The sequence below is a fragment of the Ananas comosus genome, linkage group 15, assembly GCF_001540865.1.
Source record: "Ananas comosus cultivar F153 linkage group 15, ASM154086v1, whole genome shotgun sequence".
Lineage (NCBI taxonomy): Eukaryota > Viridiplantae > Streptophyta > Magnoliopsida > Poales > Bromeliaceae > Ananas > Ananas comosus.
In genome coordinates, this window is record NC_033635.1 from 216,421 (window position 1) to 234,538 (window position 18,118).

The following is an 18,118-nucleotide window of genomic DNA, read 5'->3' on the forward strand; positions in this document are numbered from 1 at the left end:
GTTTCCATTTTTGTTCTTAACTTACTATTTTATTCATGTCAGTGTCTGCGGATTCCTTTTATCTCTTCGGAATCAAATTAAGCAAACTCCAACAAATAGCATGCATGATACTATCGATACAGAAGATGACATACTGTCCATACAAAAAATTGTCGAATGCGGTCGCTAGTTAGAAACTCAATTGACCTGATTCTACGAATGCAATTCATTCTCATCATTATAAAAAAAGACCAACGTATACCAATATCGTTTCCTTAAAAAATAACACAACTTTTCATATTATGTGCTCCGTGGAAAGTGTTAATCTTGCCCGCGACAATACCTCGAATAACAGAAAAAGATCAGATAAAATCTCATGACTGAAAATAATTAAATTTTCAGAACCAGAAGCTAAAACTAAGCACTTTGATGGCTTTCAGGTCTCGTGCGATCACTTCCTCCGTCTCTAACATTGCTTACTCTCACAGCCAACGGTGTCCTCACGTGATGATAGCCGTCGGACCACATGATCTCGCCGAAATCATACCGATCCTCCGATTGTTTGATTGGTGTGACGGTCACGTAGTATGTCATCTTCTCCTTGTGTGGAGTGAAGATTAACACCCCTGGCCATACAAAAGCATGCACCCCTTGAGGATTTTTCACACTAGCAAAGTAGAAGGCATTTTTTTGGCCAACATTCCTCAATGTTCTTTTAACTGTTATCGAAGAGCGAAGATTCGATATCGTAATGGCTGGATAGTTTAAGTCTAGATCTGAATAATTTCCACTGCAGCTCGTGTCGATGCTTGGAGATGGAAGAACCATTCTCTTTATTTGAGATTCTGTGTAGCCAAGGCTACAAAGAAATATAACATAGTCTTCGGTTTCAATGTCGTACACAAGTCCGGGATCCATCGCGGCCACTGGATTTACGTGTCCAGCACCGATGTCGAAGGGATCGACCGGTTTCAGTGTCCCCCCCGCCAAAATAGTATCATAGGTTGTGTCGGTCATGTAAGCTGCACATTGATAAGTGGTCAAATTAGATGAAGGTGATAATTTATGGCCTTTTCCTTGTTTATTCCAAAGGCAGAAAAACTCTAGTTCATCTGGTGAATATAGATTTTTCACTTTTAATTTTTTCCTTGTAATAGTTTTTTTTTTTTTTTCTTGTAACGTAACATTTGGTTTAGAGGAAGAGGGATATAGATTGCCAGTTTTATGTTTTACCTGTTGTCATGAGAGCAGACCTGATGGCTGCAGGGGACCAGCAGGGATGAGCTGACTTGATCAGCGCGACAATGCCCGAAACGTGAGGGCACGACATGGATGTTCCTGATTCGAAGTTCCAATTGACAGATCGTCGATCGAACGGTAGCATAGTTGGCGAAGATAGTGGCGGCCATGCTGCCAAAATGTTAACGCCGGGAGCAGCAATATCTGGCTGTAACAAGATCCAAGTGGATTAGAAAACCAATTAATTATATATGCAGCTACGTACCTACTGTAAATTTATTTAGCTTTTGGATTTAATTAAAATGGATGTGAAAAGTACGTTTCAGACTAAATATATATATATATTAATTACCTTGAGGATGTTAGGAGATATAGAACTTGGTCCTCTGGAGGAGAAATATGCAACAGAAGGTGCTGGTGAGCTGCCAATACTCGTCCTGCTTAGCGAAATAAGTACTGTGGCATTCCTTCAAGTTCCATAATCCTTGTGTTAGACAATAATAATGCATCCTTTTTATTATCTGTTGACTAATGAGATTCGTTGTATGGAATTCGGAAAGTTCCACAACCGAATGGTTCGAGCTCGGTATTGTAGCTCGAATAGACTGGGGCCAAACTCAAATGAAAACAATTTAAACATAAAAATTGTTTTCCACGTAAAAGGTCGTGCCATTGCAATTGTGGAGAATGTAAGCATGGTCACTTACCCGGCGGATTGAATGTAGTCGAGGATCTGGGTGCCTTGGTGGAGGTCGACGTGGACGGTCGGGAGGAAGTCGTCTTGAATTGTTAGCTTGGTAATGGTCTCCGAGAAGATCATGGCTGATCCATTGGCTGCCAAGACTGCCAGCGCTGCAACCGTACTTGATACCTGCCCTAGGGAAGAGAAGCACAGAACTATTTTCCCTGTGGCTGACCTTCGGGGGCTTGAGTCGAAGGAACATGACCTTCATTAAGTTTAAACACGAGCATGGTAAATTTAGCTAGTCATAAGATCCATCACAAGGCAACCTAGCTATATAGGTCCTGATTGGCTCGACTTATGCTATATATGGCAGAAAGCTGGAATGCTGGGCGGAACGTAGAACTCGAGAAATTCTGCCTTCTGCCTAGCATTCCGATCGAACAGTGCTTTTGCTCACTGCATTCTAGCACTTTTTGCAATTTAATTGCACCGCGCTCGAGGCCAAACAGACATTAAACTAGTACATTACTCATCAATCCAAGAGATGGCAGCAACTCTTAACTAATTACTGCATCAGTTAATTCAGGATCACATTAAGGACCACTAGAAGATTGCTTATGTTCTGATTGAGTCTCCATTAATCTTTATATTATTAGCACACCTTTCTTAATTATTCTGTGCCGAACGAACTCTGAGAAAGAGGGTTGATGAGGGTTACCCGTCGTCAAATATTTGGCCGCCGTCTATCAAATTCATCTTCATTTCCTTCACAATAAAACCTTGCCCCTGTTCATAGTTCAATTGTACCTGGTGAGCGCTGATGTGAAGCTAGAACAAGTAAAACGACTTGACAAGATTCATATATATACGCGTCTAAGGAAGGAAATAGAAAAAGTGATTTTAGGACCTCCTCCTAGGATTTATCATTCAATCATATGGAAGGATGCTTCGCTTACGCAGTTACGCTCGCTCTAATCCAAGTACGTACTATATATTTATATATATATATATATATATGTATGCTCGCGCGGTCTTGAGTCTCTTACGTCAAATATTAGGTCCAAATTGCACCACTAATCCCGTATTATATATTAACATACATATATAGTAGTAGCACTGTAGCATGCATTATTCGTAGTAAAAGTAATCTAATCCTTGTGTGTGTGTGTGTATATATACAGACGCATTAATGGACTGGTGCCGGAATTTAAAAGAAAAAAAAAAAAGTGAAAAAAGGGCCGGGAAGCAATTAAGCACATAAATAAATAAATAAATAAATATATTACCACGAAGGAGACGGTGTTGCCCAGCGTGATCGGCGTGGGGAACGCCCGGTCGATGGTCCCGGCGGCGACGCAGGTGGCCCAGGGCGAGACGTTCTGCACGAGCGCGGCGTCGGGCCCGTCGTTCCCGGCGGAGAAGACGACGGCGACCCCCATCTGGGCGGCGTGGAAGGCCCCCACGTCCGTGCTGGTGGCGAAGAGCGGCGTCAGCGGCGGCGACGATCCCAGCGACAACGAGATCACGCCCACGCCGTCGCGCAGCGCGTCGTCGAACGCCGCCATGATGTCCGCCTCGGTGCACCGCCCCTGCAGCTGCACGAACCAGCACACCTTGTACGCCGCCACCCGCGCCCGAGGCGCCCCGCCGCGCGCCACCCCGCCGCCCAGCCCGCCCAGGTAGCCCGCCCCGCGCGCCACCGACCCCGCCGCCGTCGACGCCGTGTGCGTGCCGTGGCCCACGCGGTCGCGCGCCGACCGGTACTCGCCGCTGCCCGTCGCGTTCAGCGGCCCAAACTCCCGCTCGAACCCCGCCACGTAGTAGCGCGCCCCCACCAGCTTCCGGTTGCACGCCGCCGCCGGGTCGAACCTCTCGCCCTTCACGCACGCCCCGCGCCACCTCGCCGGGACCGGCCCCAAACCCGAGTCGTTGCGGAAGCTCGCGGATTCGGGCCATATGCCTTAGCAGCAACCGTACGTGCATTGCATTCAGGTACATCAATAACTCTATACATCTATATACATGCACCCACATATATACACGACCAGTTTTTTATTTATCTTAGCAGCTGATCCTGGACTGTTTATTCGCTCGAATATTTATATGATTTCATCTTGGACTAGTTTTAGCTCAAATATATTTAGTACGTGTACGCTCTTAGGAACAGGCCGGCGAGCTGTTCCGTGCTCTCCAAACATTTTATAGCAAGTTTTCAGGTCGGTCCCCATATCTTTAGATACATTGTTACTGTTACATTCCAAGTCTCTGCATTATGTTGTGATCATATGGTCTTCGTCAAATTTGTCGGCTAATTGGATAGAAACGACCGCGTAATTGCCCTACGAAAAACAGTTAGATGGCGATTACCTAAGGGGATAGTGCTGCGGCGTCATATGATTTCATCTTGCAGCAGGTTCAGGGCCATATACTGAATCTACACTTAGAAAGGCGAGGAGCATGGTGTGATTTAACTATCCCTCTATTAGCTAGGAGTTGAATCAGAACTTAACTTCTTTTCTTGAATGGATATGGTGTTTGTGTAGCAGGAATAGAATAGCTTATTGTGATAGCATATGTATATTGGAGGAGAGAAAACAGTACCTGTGTCAAAGATACCAACAACTACGTCATCACCGTATTTTAATTGCAACGGAGTGGCTTCCCCAGTATCCAAGGCAAGCCCCATAAAATCCCAGCTCCGAGTCGTGTGCAGCTGTAGCACCTTGCTTCTGAAAACTGATATCACCCCTTCCATATCTGTTTAATTTGATCACAGTTCTCTTCAATGATAGCATTCATAATTTGCATGCATGTGCATAGGTTCTCTTTACGTTCTTACTAGCTTATTGCATTTTAGTTAGAGGAATTAGCGTGTGGTTCTTACTGGACAAGGTGGTGGCTTGTGTTGAGTTGAGCAATGCAGCAAAACCAGAGAAACTGTGCTTGTAGCTGTACACCAACGCTTCCCTTGCTTGAGATTCTCTAATAAGTCAAATGAAGAAGGTAAAAAGCTATATTACTTAATCTGTCTATTTATGATCAATGGTCGCACGCACGAAGAGGAAACCAACTTTAATTTGCCTGTAGTAAAGAATATTTACTCAGAAAAGACATTGCAGAGAATTTGGACATGGGACTTTGTGGTGAGAAGAGGATCATGGCCATGGCTGTGGCCCAAGTAGACAATGTAAACCTGCAGAACAGAAAAAAAGAGGACAGCATGGTATAAGTCCATTTCTAGTGGGCAAACAGATGAAAAAGGCAAAGGTCTAGAGGTGAGAATTAAGGTTACATGGGGTGTTGGTGTGGTGGGAATAGAATGGAATGAGAGTGAGAAGAAGAGGACCCAGAGCAGCTTTGAAGAAGCAGTCATTGTCTTTCACGCAGTCAACTCAATGTTAGGGCTGAGTTTTTATAGACGGGGACTGGAAAGGGTCCGCATGCATATATGATTCCATGGGGCTTGAGTGTGGGACGGCATGGTGTAGGGTGCTTGTACTGCAAGCTTTGCAAAGCTAGAATGGCTCTGACAATCCCCCATGGTTGCATGATGGCCTTTAGTTTTTGCCCCATTCATTTTGCCTCTACATTATTCTTGATGTATTTTTTCATCACTTTAGTTGGGACAAGGAGAGAATTTGATAAAGATAGAAACATAAGGTGGCATTCAAGCTTGATAACAGAAAAAATGGGAGAGCCCAATCCTCCCTACTTGCATTCTAATCATCTGATCTAGTTTCCTACCTGTCTAGGGCTAAGAGCCAAAGGTGGAATAAACTAGATACTATACTAAGATAGCTTTTGGGATTCCCAGAAAGGCTAAATCTCAGGGTTTAGAGTTATCCCATGTAGGTAAGAATGTATAATGAAGAACACGTGTGCCCTGCATCATTACTCCTATAATCCACTTCTATTTTGAGATAAACTTGAACCTCCAATTTGTTCATTGAGATTACTGCACCTACTGTGATAGAGCTTTTGAATCTTTATATTTCTTCTGTCTTGCTATCAAATTTTGCGGCAAATAATTAGCTGTTTTGTTTGTTATTGGCTATATAGCATTGATTCAGTAGATATTTGTTACATAGAAGTATGAGCAATATAAGAGTTGGATTGCATATGGTTCCTCTTAGGTCATACTCGGGGATTTCTTGTTATCTATGGCAAGTAGAGTCTCACGGAAGCTCTGCTTAAACATCTAAAAGTTTGTTTGAGCTATCGCTTTGCATTAACACTTTATGTGCATGCACCATATTTCTGAGTCATATTTTAATTCAAGGTATAGCTCATATATAGAATCCTACACTATATACTAAGCCTTCAACACCTTTACCAGCTTACCTTCCTATATCACCTTTTCTGTTTTTGATAGTTAAAAACTCTCTTCAGTTTTAGGAGAAAACTGAAATGTAGGAATACATGCATAATCATGAAGTCCTAGTCCTACCTTCTAGAGTCACGCGTGACATACATTGGCATAAATATGTTGATAGGAGCATGGACTTCTATATATCTTGCCCCAGGCTATGTGATTAGAGGGTATTTAGGAGGTATAATTAATTCCTAATTAATAGTTCCTTTTTGCTCCTTATGCATGGTCTCTGAATGGCTTCTCTGCAATTTTTCTTGTTATGGTGTGAGATTTGAGTCACCTAAGAGAGATTCAAGTCACTTATCGTTGGTGTATATCTAACCAATTTCTTGACTGATGAATTACACTGTTCACCCGGATAGAAGGCTAAATTTTGTTTCAATGTTGTTTCTTCATAAACTATCATGCCCTTAAGTTTGCTAGAAGAAATTTTTGTGCAAGGAAAATTAAATTTGCTGTAGAGAGAGCTTTGAGGCTTACTAAATGCTCTTTTGCCTTATCATATTTCTTTAGCTTCAACACAATAATTATGAGGATGCTTCAGTGGCAGTCGATCTTCTTTTTAGCTCTATTATTACATTATATTTGCACCAGAATTTACAGCAACACAAAGCTTGAGAGACACAGGACCTTCTTTTCTTTTCATGTTGGATGGCTATCCTACTTCCATGTAACCCATCCATGGTCCACCAAAATGTCTAGAACATGCTGGACCATGCGTTGAGGAAAAGGAATGTCCTCAGCGCAATCAGCAAGTACGTACAATCTATTCTGTCTTAAGAAACATGGGCTTGTGGTATGATTTCTTTTCAACCTGTAGGCTCAAAGGTTCTGAAACTGCGAATAGCTTATGCAAAGTATTTTTAATTGCTATACTGATAGGTCTCACCTTAAATTTTCACTAACTAGTATGTAATGCTTCTTACATAGCATGGAATGAATGTAGGAACACTAGTAAATTGTTACGTAACCATTTAATCATTACATAGTTTCTGTATTGGGATCTGATAGCGGCGGCTGTGATGGTCTAAGGATTCCACTAAAATTCAACCTATGATTTCACTAGAATTCTCCAACATCATTTGGGATAATGTTTTTTTGAAAGCTTGCTATTGTATTACACTAATTAAACAAGCATAAACATAATGTGAGCTACTTGTCCAGATTAATCTCAAATATATCTCCTATGTTATATGTGAACCTAAAACTGAATTCTTATAGAGCAGTCGTCACATAAACTGGCCAGTCTCCGGCGTAAGTACAATCCAAAATAGTAACGGTTTTCATATTATGCACTGTATATGTATTATTTGAATAGATTTCATTTTACATGGCATGAAAATTATGTAAGATAGTTCCTGATACCAAATGAGACATCATAGTAGGTTCTGTTTTTTCAGGCACTTACAAGTTATAATGCAGAAATTCCAACTCCCTTTTATTTTGAGTAATCAAGATCCAAATGACTATAGTCTTCAAATTAGTTTTATTTGGTGAGTTTTCCTATCGCCGGATTCGGAGTGGGAAGTGTCTTCAACGGACTCAGACCGATTCTTTATCAGGTCAGTAAGGAATGATATGCAACATTGCCTCCAGTAACATACTAGAGTGCAACAACCAAGTCAATAGGTCTTCTCTCCCTGTTACCGGCCCTTTCACTCATAGAGTTCGGAGTCAAGCAGAATCTTTCTGTTAGTGGTCAATCAAGTTGAGTTGATGAATAGGGTCAATTATTATATATGGACTTAATTTCTCATTAATTTTCCACGCGTCAAATGAAAAGATCCTAGATCCTAGTTGCTGTTCTTTTTTTCTTTTTCTTTTTTTTGAGAGGGAGAGAGATAGGTAGCACGCTACCCGCTTCGTTTATTTCATTTAGAAATAAACTTAGCTGGAAATGTCAATCAACTAGGATTCGAACTTGGGATTTCGGATACCAACCACCAAGCTCTTTGACACTTGCTCTAGAGACGGTTGGTTCCTAGCTAGTTGCTGTTCTATTATTTGTGCCTAGGTAGTCTTACAATGTTTAAGTTTATTATATGAGTTTATTTTATTCATATATATGTAGGTAGTTGCAGCACTTCAGTACCTTAATGTTGCCCAAAAAAAAATTGTATTCATTACATTGATCGTTGACCATTTTACTACATAAATAATGATGCAATGTAAAACATTCGAAAGTTAACTCTGTTTGTTCCTATTTGCCTTTCCTTTTTTCGTAGCTTATAAAACTTTTCTTTTGCGAGGTAGGAAATTCATGTGGGACATACACTAGAGAGCACAAAAAAATTTGCTCGAGTTTATGAAACTCGAACTTAGATAGAGGAGTCATGATTTCTTAAGCCAAATACCAAGTCTTGCACGTAAAAACCAATGACCAAGTCACCAATGACCGAGTCTTTCTCTCAAAAAGGAAAAAAAAAAAATCACCCGTATGGTCATTCCTTTGTTACAAGACGAAACATCATCGGTCGATACAATGCTATTTGCAGCAAATTTATCCTTGTCATGTAGGGTTTATCTTATTATCTAGTACAAAATATAGTATATTTATTTATATAATCCATGTAGGCTTATCTAATCCCATGAACGGCTATATAAAAGGTTTGTGGTGCTCAAGCGCCACGTCAAAAATGCCCAGTTATCCCGAGCACTGTTGAAGCACCTTATATGACAAGAGAATCAAGATACACAAGAGGCACGCCAAAAGTGGTGGGCTATATACAGTTCAATGTCACCATCAGGTTAGGTCATCTTTAGGGCTCTTCAGGATCGGACAAGTAGGAACACCAAAGTGGAATCTCAAATCCCTTCTCCTTTGTATGCTCCGTTCGTGGGAATGCTGAGTGTAAAAAGGTTTGTCATGATCAAAGGCTATCAGAAACTTTAATAAGCTTTTGCTTTCATACATGTAATTTCTCTTTTTCTTTACAAAGGCATGGTAACTAACATTAAGGATGGCAAAAGTGGACAAGAACAATCGCATATTGTTTAGTCGCAACATGATTGCATTATACCGACCGTCTCTAGAACAAGTGACAAAAGATTTGGTTGGTGGTACGCGAGACCTAATTTCGAATCCTAATTAATTCATATTTCTAGCTAAATTTATTTTTAATCATCATATAATTTTTTACTCCCTACGGAACTAATTATTTTAGTGAAAGTACAGAAAGATGAAGTAAGCTTTTGGATTCGAATGTTCACTTTTATTGTAGAATTCACTATAAAATAAGTTCAACCTTAACTTAGACTTTTCCAAATCATTATAATTAACTTCGTCCTGGAGGGTGGCAAAGCTAACTACAGAAAATAAAATAAAATAATTATTTGTATTTTTTTTTTTTTTTTGTCCCTGCTGTATGTTTGGATGGAAATTTTTGATAATAATGCACACAAAAAGTGAAAAAGCTGCAATTCGAAAATCATTTATTTTTTATCAAATAAATAGCGATAAAAAATAATTTTTACGAAGACTTTAGTTTTATAGGTAAAAGACATTTCTTTTTTTTTGTTGAGAAATAGGTAAAAGACATTTCTAGTCTAAAAATTAATTAAAGATAAACAATAAAACAAACGAGCCCTATGTGGCGTAGTTCACACTACAACTAGCTAGGGCATCTTTTTGACAATGTGAAAAACAAGCACTATATCCTTTTATCAGAAAAAAAAAAAGAAAAAAAAAAAGAAAAGAAAAATTAGTACTACCACCAGCGTTACCAAAGCATGAAAACTGTGGAATTCAAGTGAAATGCACCCAACAATTCGAAGATGACTTTAATTTGATCAGACAAATTTTGGGAAACCCGCAATTTTTGTGGTCTGTAGCGAATTATTCATCTATTTGTCTTCTCATGAGTTAATGCTATAAATTTTCACCATTGTTCCTAAAGCATGTGACAAAGAACTTAGTGATTGATATCGGAGGTCCAAAGTTCAAATCCTAGTTGATTTATATTTTCAGTTAAATTTATTTTTAAATAAAATAAACGAAGAGCATAGCGTGCTTGAAGTTTTCTTCTATAAAAAATTCCAAAAAAAAATAAAGTCGACCATATGTTGTGAAAATAAGAAAAGTTCTAAGAAAGAATAAAGTCGTACATATCTATGATTTAATACAACAATATTTAAAGCTGGATAATATTAAGACCTCGTTTGGATGTCGAAATAAGTTTGTCCAATAATAATTTATTCGGTGTGAAGTTTTTTTTGTATATATCTGTGGAAAGTAGATGTTAATTTTTTTGCTTTTTAAAAGGTCTTAACATTCATTATAGAATTGTATTATACTGTGTAATTTATTATATTTCAAAAATATGATTTTAAAGTCGAATATGATTTTTTTCATTTTAAGTGTCGACACACTCCTCATTTTTAATTATAATAAAAAAATTATACTAAACAAATATCACTGAATAATATAAATTTCCAAACAAAGCTTAAAGATATCCCTATCGCACCTAGCCCTTATTCCAGAATCATATCAATCAATTCCTATTTATTTATTCATTTTAATTTGCTATCCATCAATCATCAATCGAATTCTTCAGAAGCACTATCGGAAGCTTCAAAAGTGGTATCTCTCAACAAGGTGGGAGAAGACCAACAAATTAATGTGCTCAGCCCAATTCGAGATTAAGACGTTATTCACGTATAGCATATATATCTTTTTAAAGCAATGCTATAGGTACAGAGTAGAGTGTATATTTATACACCTACTTAATTCTAAAGTTATTCTTTATTATATCAATTTTTTAAAATTTTACTAAAAATTAATACGATTTTTATGAATTCTAAAATTGCGGGTGTAAAATGCACACTCCTTTTTGGGGTGTACAAGAAGCATTTTTCTTTTTAAATATACACGCATGTATTAGTCCACTCACTAAGTTTGGTTAAACTATTAACCCGTGTCTGAAAATAGTGAACAATAGCCTGGCTATTATCCTTTTTCAAAGTTTGGAGGAAGCGGGGAGAAATTCTATCAAAGGGAGGCTGTACATAAAAACTAACAAATGTGCAAATCAATTGTTTGTTTTGATCTCCAATCGATCAGAATCGACAAGGTTAGGCTGCTAAAGAATGGCTTAATTAATTAATTAACTTGCATCTGCAGATATTCGGGTCAGATATTTTAATTTTAAGTAGTCAACGAAGCAACCGTGCAGTTACTAGCAGTAGACTAGTTAAGCAGGGGGCTATAAAATGTAAATTCAAGTGAATGATAATGAATCTAAATTATCTACCAAAGATTGAAAATTTTACTAAAGATTGATAATGGATTGTCACTCAGCAACCACATTCAAGTCTGGCAGCTAAAAGAGTGATAGAACAACAGCTAGCCTCAGACAGGATTAAGTCCGCATCAATATAATGCAAGCATTGCTATGCTAGAGGATCACTTCTTAGTTTCATGGACACAAGAGGTTGGATGGTATGACCCTCAACCTACTATGTATGGTACACATAATTAAATGCTCACTTTAAAAAAGAGAGAGAGTGTGTGTGTGAGAGAGAGAGAGAGAGAGAGAGAGAGAGAGATGTGTGGCACTTCACCCACTCGAGAAGTGACTCCTACGATCAGTTGAGAAAAAGCACTCCTGGGTCCTGGCACTACTCTATCTCCCGTTTGACTCAGGTCCATGATCTCTCCACCACCACCACCACCACCACGTCCTCTCCCTCCGCTACATCACCATCCCCACTCCACCTCCACCTCCACCTCCACCTCCACTATGGATTGCAATATGCCTCTGGGCCACCACCACCACCACCACCACCACCAACACCACTTCTCAATCCTTAATTTGATAGCTCAAGAAAAACCCATCATTCCATTCCCACCCAACCCAACCCAACCCAACCCTGAGATAAACACGTCCGTACGTGGTGAGACCACCACGCACCCAAAGCACCGCAAAATAAAAAACGAAGAAGAAAAACAAAAAAAATTGAAGTGAGACTCAAGCAATAGTAGAAGATCAGCGAGAGAGTATAGAAAAAGGTGCTCTCTAGTCTCACGCAAAAGTGAATATTGGTGGGCTACATTTTCCTGATAGCTACTTCGTGCTTCCCGGTTCCCGCTCGAGCGTTACATTTTGTTTTTTTGTTTTTTGTTTTTTTTTTTTTTCTGGTCATTCGATTATTCTTATTTGTTTTTATATAATAATATCTTCACTCTCGTGGAACCCAGCGCGAGGGGTAACGCACGAGAAGGGGTCGATTCTCGTCGAACTTTCCACCTAATTTTTACAGTTATCTTTATCTTATCTCATTTGTGTGGCGCAACCAAAATAGTAATAAGGTAAAAAAAAAGAAAAAAAAAATCAAATAACCCTTCAATAAATTAATTAAGCTAAAGTATTCTAGCAAATTTAATACTTTTATTATTAATTACTAGTTATCATTTGTTGGCAATAAATTAAATTAAATTAAATTAAATTAAATTATTTATTTATTAGGGAGTAATTATTATAACTATTAAATTTGATAAAATTACTTTTAAATGTAATAAAATTTTGGATATAAAATTTGATAAAATTACTCATGTCAAAAAAAATCAAATGGGCAGAAGAAATATCAAGAAAAAAAAATAAAAAGATGCGTATAATTGAGGGCATCTCCGTACATTCTAAACAAAAGAAAAGAAAAGAAAAGAAAAGAAAAGGGAAGGAAAAAAACAATGGAGGAGAGAGGAATTTTAAAACATATTTTGTTTCTTTCAGTTTTTGGTCCCACTCGTGGAAAATAAGAAAAAACCACCCACTCGGGTTTGAACGGCCAACCGTATTTACTCCTCAATACCACCTATCCCTCCATCTGACATCTCTGGTCACAGTAACAGGTAACAACACCATGTCTCATTCAACGCTCCCATAAGTGGGAAAAGAGAGAGAGAGAGAGAGAGAGATAGATAGATATTTCCTCTCTCCTTTCCTGCAGCTTTAACATTGCTTTTGCTGTTGCTGTGTCAAACATCAAACCCAACACAAACCCCTCCCTCATGCGCGTGAGGCTGTTTCGGTGGAGGAGATGGTATCCTTCTGAGAGGTTTGGGTGTGGGTCTGGGGCGTTCTTCTACTAACTAAGAGGGGTGTCATTAATGGGTAATTGTTGGTTTAGGGGGAACTCTTCCATCCACAGAGTATCTTCCAATGCAAAATCTGGTAATTTTAATGCTCTTCCGAGTTCGAATCGGTGTTTAATTGCTTTTGATATTGGTTTCTGTTTTCTTCTCTCTCTCTCTGCACTTGGATTACCGAAATTCTTATGTTATTATTATTGGATTATTACATATTTTGCTTTAGGAATCCTCTTCATGTTCTTTTTGATGCATGTTTGTTGGGTAATCAGTTTGGGGGAAAAAAAAGATACAGAATTTCGGAACTCTTTTCTTTTTTTCTTTTTTTTTTTTTTTACTGAAGATCAAAACCATGCTTTTTGGTTAAGATTCCATTATAGTAAGGGAATTATTAAAATACATTAAAAGGAACAGTTACTTTTCTTTAATGTATTCCATCTTTGTCTCACAAGGCAACAAGAAAGAAACCTTTTTTTTTTTTTCACCTCATTACTTTCAAATTAAAAATTGTTTAGTGTTGGCCTGTGAGATTAGTAGTTTGTCCCAAGATTCTCAAGCTATGCTGATTAATCAAATATTTGCAAGGATATTTCAAACTCAGAATCTCTTTCCACATTAGTTGTTGATCATAACAACATATGCCCAGAGAAGTTCTATGCACTTTACATATTTATTGCGGTTATATTACTCTGAAATGAAACTTGCTGGCAATAGAATCTCCGAAAGTCCGGAGCCCTTCAGCGAAGGAGGGGTTAAAAGAAGGCAGCAGACTGCCCTCGAACCCAAAAGAAGTCGAGGACTTGCGACGAGATTCGGCCACGAATCCTCTGATTGCATTCACATTTGAAGAACTCAAGACAATTACAGGGAATTTTAGGCAGGATTATGTCTTGGGTGGAGGGGGATTTGGAAGTGTTTATAAAGGATATATCACTGAAGATCTTAGGGAGGGATTTCAACCTCTGCAAGTTGCTGTGAAGGTTCATGATGGTGATAATAGTTTTCAGGGTCACAGGGAGTGGCTGGTATATAACTTTCCTTTGCTAAATTACATTCTCTCTCTCTCTCTCTGTCTCTCTCTCTCTCTCTCTCTATATATATATATATATATATATGCTTTATTTATCTGCTTATTTTAGTTAGTAGCAGGCAGCTATTTATTAGTTATGAGATATTTTTGATATCTGTAGGCTGAGGTTATATTCCTTGGGCAACTTTCGCATCCGAATTTGGTGAAACTGGTCGGATACTGTTGCGAAGATGAGCACCGAGTTTTAATATATGAGTTCATGCCTCGGGGTAGCGTGGAATCAAAACTGTTTTCAAGTAATTTCTCTTGTCTGCACTTGCTAGTTGTTGCTTTAAGTAGATTAATTTCTTTTGGAATGGTTTAAAGTGCATATGCTGTGAAACTACAATGATCATTCTACTCGAATTGTGTGATTCTTTTTGTTGTTGTTAGTAAAAATTTCTTATGTTACCATACTAGCTAGCTGTTTCACTAATTTTTTCAAATTGATGTAATTAGTTAACATTTTCGAATTGTTGTGCCTTACGATTACATTGTTTTCTTAATATGTAACTAGGATGCTTAAATGCTAGCATTCCACACACACTAAAAAAAGATGCTTTAATGCTGCCATCGAAATTCATTTTGTGGTCAATGTAGGAACTAACCTTTTATCCGTGATTCTCTAAATGATATTCATCTTCTATTGCCTTACTTTTTGTTCCCTTGTAGGGGTGTTGCTTCCGCTTCCATGGTCCACAAGAATGAAGATTGCATTTGGCGCTGCAAAAGGGCTTGCTTTCCTCCATGAAGCTGAAAAGCCAGTAATATACCGAGATTTTAAAACATCAAATATTTTGCTAGACGAGGTTAGTACGCTGTAGCTACCTTTAAATGTTTTGATGTCTTCGACTAAGTCCCATAACTATGGATAACAACTTTTTTTCGTGGCTCTTCTTTTGTTCAATACCATGCATTGTGTCTATATGTTGTTTGCTGCTTATTTGGTCATTTAGACCTTAGAAGTATCTATTTGTTGACTAGCTCATATTGGTGTTGTCGTGGAGGTAAACCTCTAAAGAAACCAGTGTCTCATCTTTTTCCCACAAAAAGTACTTGGAATGTATATGTAAATGCATAGCATAAGGTCAAAAGTTGCTTCATCTTGCGTTCCATTCAAGGATTTAAGTGCCGTGGCACGGGATCGTGCCGGAAACTTGCCGGCACGGTACGGCACGGTGCGTGCCGAGCCGTGCCGATGCGTGCCGGTAAAAAAAATTCTTATGTGCCGACACATAATAGCATGAAATATTTATTTTCTTTAGCAACAAAATATTCTAGCTATTTATTATGTCTTTTTATCGCATCTTTTGAACTTTATTGAGGAAATTACTTACTACTTTAAAGAATAGAGGGTTTTGAGCTGTGCTATCGGCACGGGGTTTGTATCGTGCCGGTATTTTGTTGGCACGGTGGATACGGCCCGTGCTGACGGGCACTTAAAACCTTGGTTCCATTCATGTATGGAAGAAACTAAAAGGAAATTTCTGGCAACCTTTCAGAAGCTCTGTTAGTGCATCAAAGAAATGGTTATCCCCATTAAATGGGTGAAGTCATTTATTAAATCATAAATACTTTGTACCTTCTATTCCATCGATTTGTAAATAATTCTTATGGTATTCTTTTGCTTTCACAGTTTCACCATTGTAAGCAACACTCTTTAATTTCGTCCCCACAAAAACTATCGTGGTTTTAATGGTTTCGTTGTAGATGCAATGATTGTGCTGTAGCTATAATTGCATTTCTCTTTAAGCACTTATTGCAACATTTTGAACTTATCTTTGTTTAGATCATTTCGCACTTCGTATCCTGCAGTACTCTTGTTGCAATTTCTCTTATTCTTTGGTAACATTTATAGGATTACAATGCAAAACTCTCTGATTTTGGGCTTGCAAAAGATGGGCCAGTAGGTGATAAATCTCATGTTTCTACGCGCATTATGGGAACTTATGGGTACGCAGCCCCAGAATACATCATGACAGGTAGTGTATATGCTTGTGTATTCTCTAGTTTAGAATTTCTGTGTCTTTTGAGTTTTTGGGTTATGGAATGGCCTAAAGAGGTACAGTTCTGTACAGGTTTAGTTCAGTTAGATATTGCTGATAGATGTAATTTGTGTTATTTAAAATTTGAAGTTCCATTAGAGGTTGCTGTTAAAAAAATATTTTTGAAGTGGTCTGTTGAGACAAAAAATAACATGTGACTTGTGTAGCAGTGAACTTTTGACACACACACACACATACACACAAAGGAAGGTCTTGAGCTTGGCATATGCTTCATTTGTTACGTTGATTATAGTTCTTGTACCATTCAAAAAGCAAGCAAACTGTGAGGATTCTATTTTTAATTCCTGATGCTACTTGGACAAGCAAATTGGTAAATGAAGTATCAACATAAAAATTTTAGAAACAAGATTTCTTAATTTATCAAAGCTAAATCCGTGAGTAGCTGTACGAAAATAAAATAAATTCTGGTGAGGAACATGCTAGATTGCGAGTATATCCCTCTCTTTGAAACAATAACATAGCAACTATGATGACTTGACAGAAATTTGCTGCTTGTAATAAGACATTATCGCCATTTAGATTACTAGAATGCTAAGACACGGATGGACGTTATATCTGATCTGATAACTTTTTTCACTTCCTCCATGTAGGGCATCTGACTGCGATGAGTGATGTTTATAGTTACGGAGTCGTCCTCCTTGAACTACTCACGGGCAGAAAATCGTTGGACAAGTCCCGGCCGGTTCGCGAGCAGACACTCGCAGACTGGGCCTTCCCATTGCTGACCCAAAAAAAGAAAGTGTTGAGCATCGTGGATGCTAGGCTTGAAGGCGACTATCCTGTTAAAGCCGTCCACAAGACGGCCATGCTGGCTTACCACTGCCTTAGCCGTAACCCAAAAGCACGGCCTCTTATGCGAGACATCGTAGATTCTTTAGAACCTCTTCAGCAACCTGCAGAGACTTCTGTAGAGGCATCTACAGCTGATGTCAACTAAGTTCCTATCTCAAATGGCTCATGTTTTAGGAAAATCGTTAAAACTTGTTGATCTTGCAGACCAAAAAACATGGGTTTTGGTTTGGATGCTTAGATGCATCCATTGGTTGAAATAGATGCTTTTCTATTTGGTTTGATGTACATGATTTCATTCACACTTCTGTATAATACCTCAGGGTATTTATTCTGCTGACGTTGGGGTTGACGTTGGGGTTGACGTTGGTAACATATAATCTTTCTGGTAGAATATTCTCCGTATATTTTCTCTCCATAAAGCAAACAAAGTAAGCACAAAATATGCAGTTTCTAATGATAAATATCTTGTTATTGAATGGCTTCTCACTTTTGTTGGATCATTGCGTGAGTAGTGCTGACTTTGGCTATGTTACATTGTTATTATATACTTTAAGCAGTGTGAAGATTGTTTTTGGTCTTTTTGCCAGTGGTGTTAAGAATGTACTAAACCAAATTTTGTATTTCGAAAGCAACAAGAAAAGAGAAAAGAAAAAGAGAAGGAAAATCTATCTACCTGAAACAAGTTGTAAGTTCCCCAAAAAAATCTGCTATAAATTCAAACTTATAATAGTTATATTTAGGTAAACTTCAGTTTGCCTCCTTGTAGTTAAGCTCTTTTTTATTTTACCATCAGCCAACTCTTTTCCCTCCCACATTCACGTTCCTCTCTCTC

At 38.4% G+C, this 18,118-nt stretch overlaps 2 protein-coding genes across 2 annotated transcripts; one reads left to right on the forward strand and one right to left on the reverse strand.

The window, feature by feature from the left end:
- Positions 237-5,780, reverse strand: LOC109721191 (subtilisin-like protease SBT3.18). Its single transcript, XM_020248641.1, has 10 exons — positions 5,196-5,780; positions 5,005-5,096; positions 4,788-4,885; positions 4,505-4,660; positions 3,190-3,863; positions 2,622-2,689; positions 1,926-2,165; positions 1,571-1,685; positions 1,213-1,426; positions 237-1,001 (listed from the first exon to the last, which is right to left on the reverse strand). Exons 1-10 carry the CDS (start codon positions 5,274-5,276, stop codon positions 397-399), a joined length of 2,343 nt encoding a protein of 780 aa, XP_020104230.1. The 5' UTR covers positions 5,277-5,780; the 3' UTR covers positions 237-396.
- LOC109721346 (probable serine/threonine-protein kinase PBL16) lies at positions 13,078-17,767 on the forward strand. The gene is made up of 6 exons (XM_020248905.1): positions 13,078-13,444; positions 14,074-14,384; positions 14,550-14,685; positions 15,101-15,237; positions 16,287-16,410; positions 17,085-17,767. The coding sequence occupies exons 1-6, from the start codon at positions 13,381-13,383 to the stop codon at positions 17,429-17,431; spliced, it is 1,119 nt and encodes a 372-aa protein (XP_020104494.1). The 5' UTR covers positions 13,078-13,380; the 3' UTR covers positions 17,432-17,767.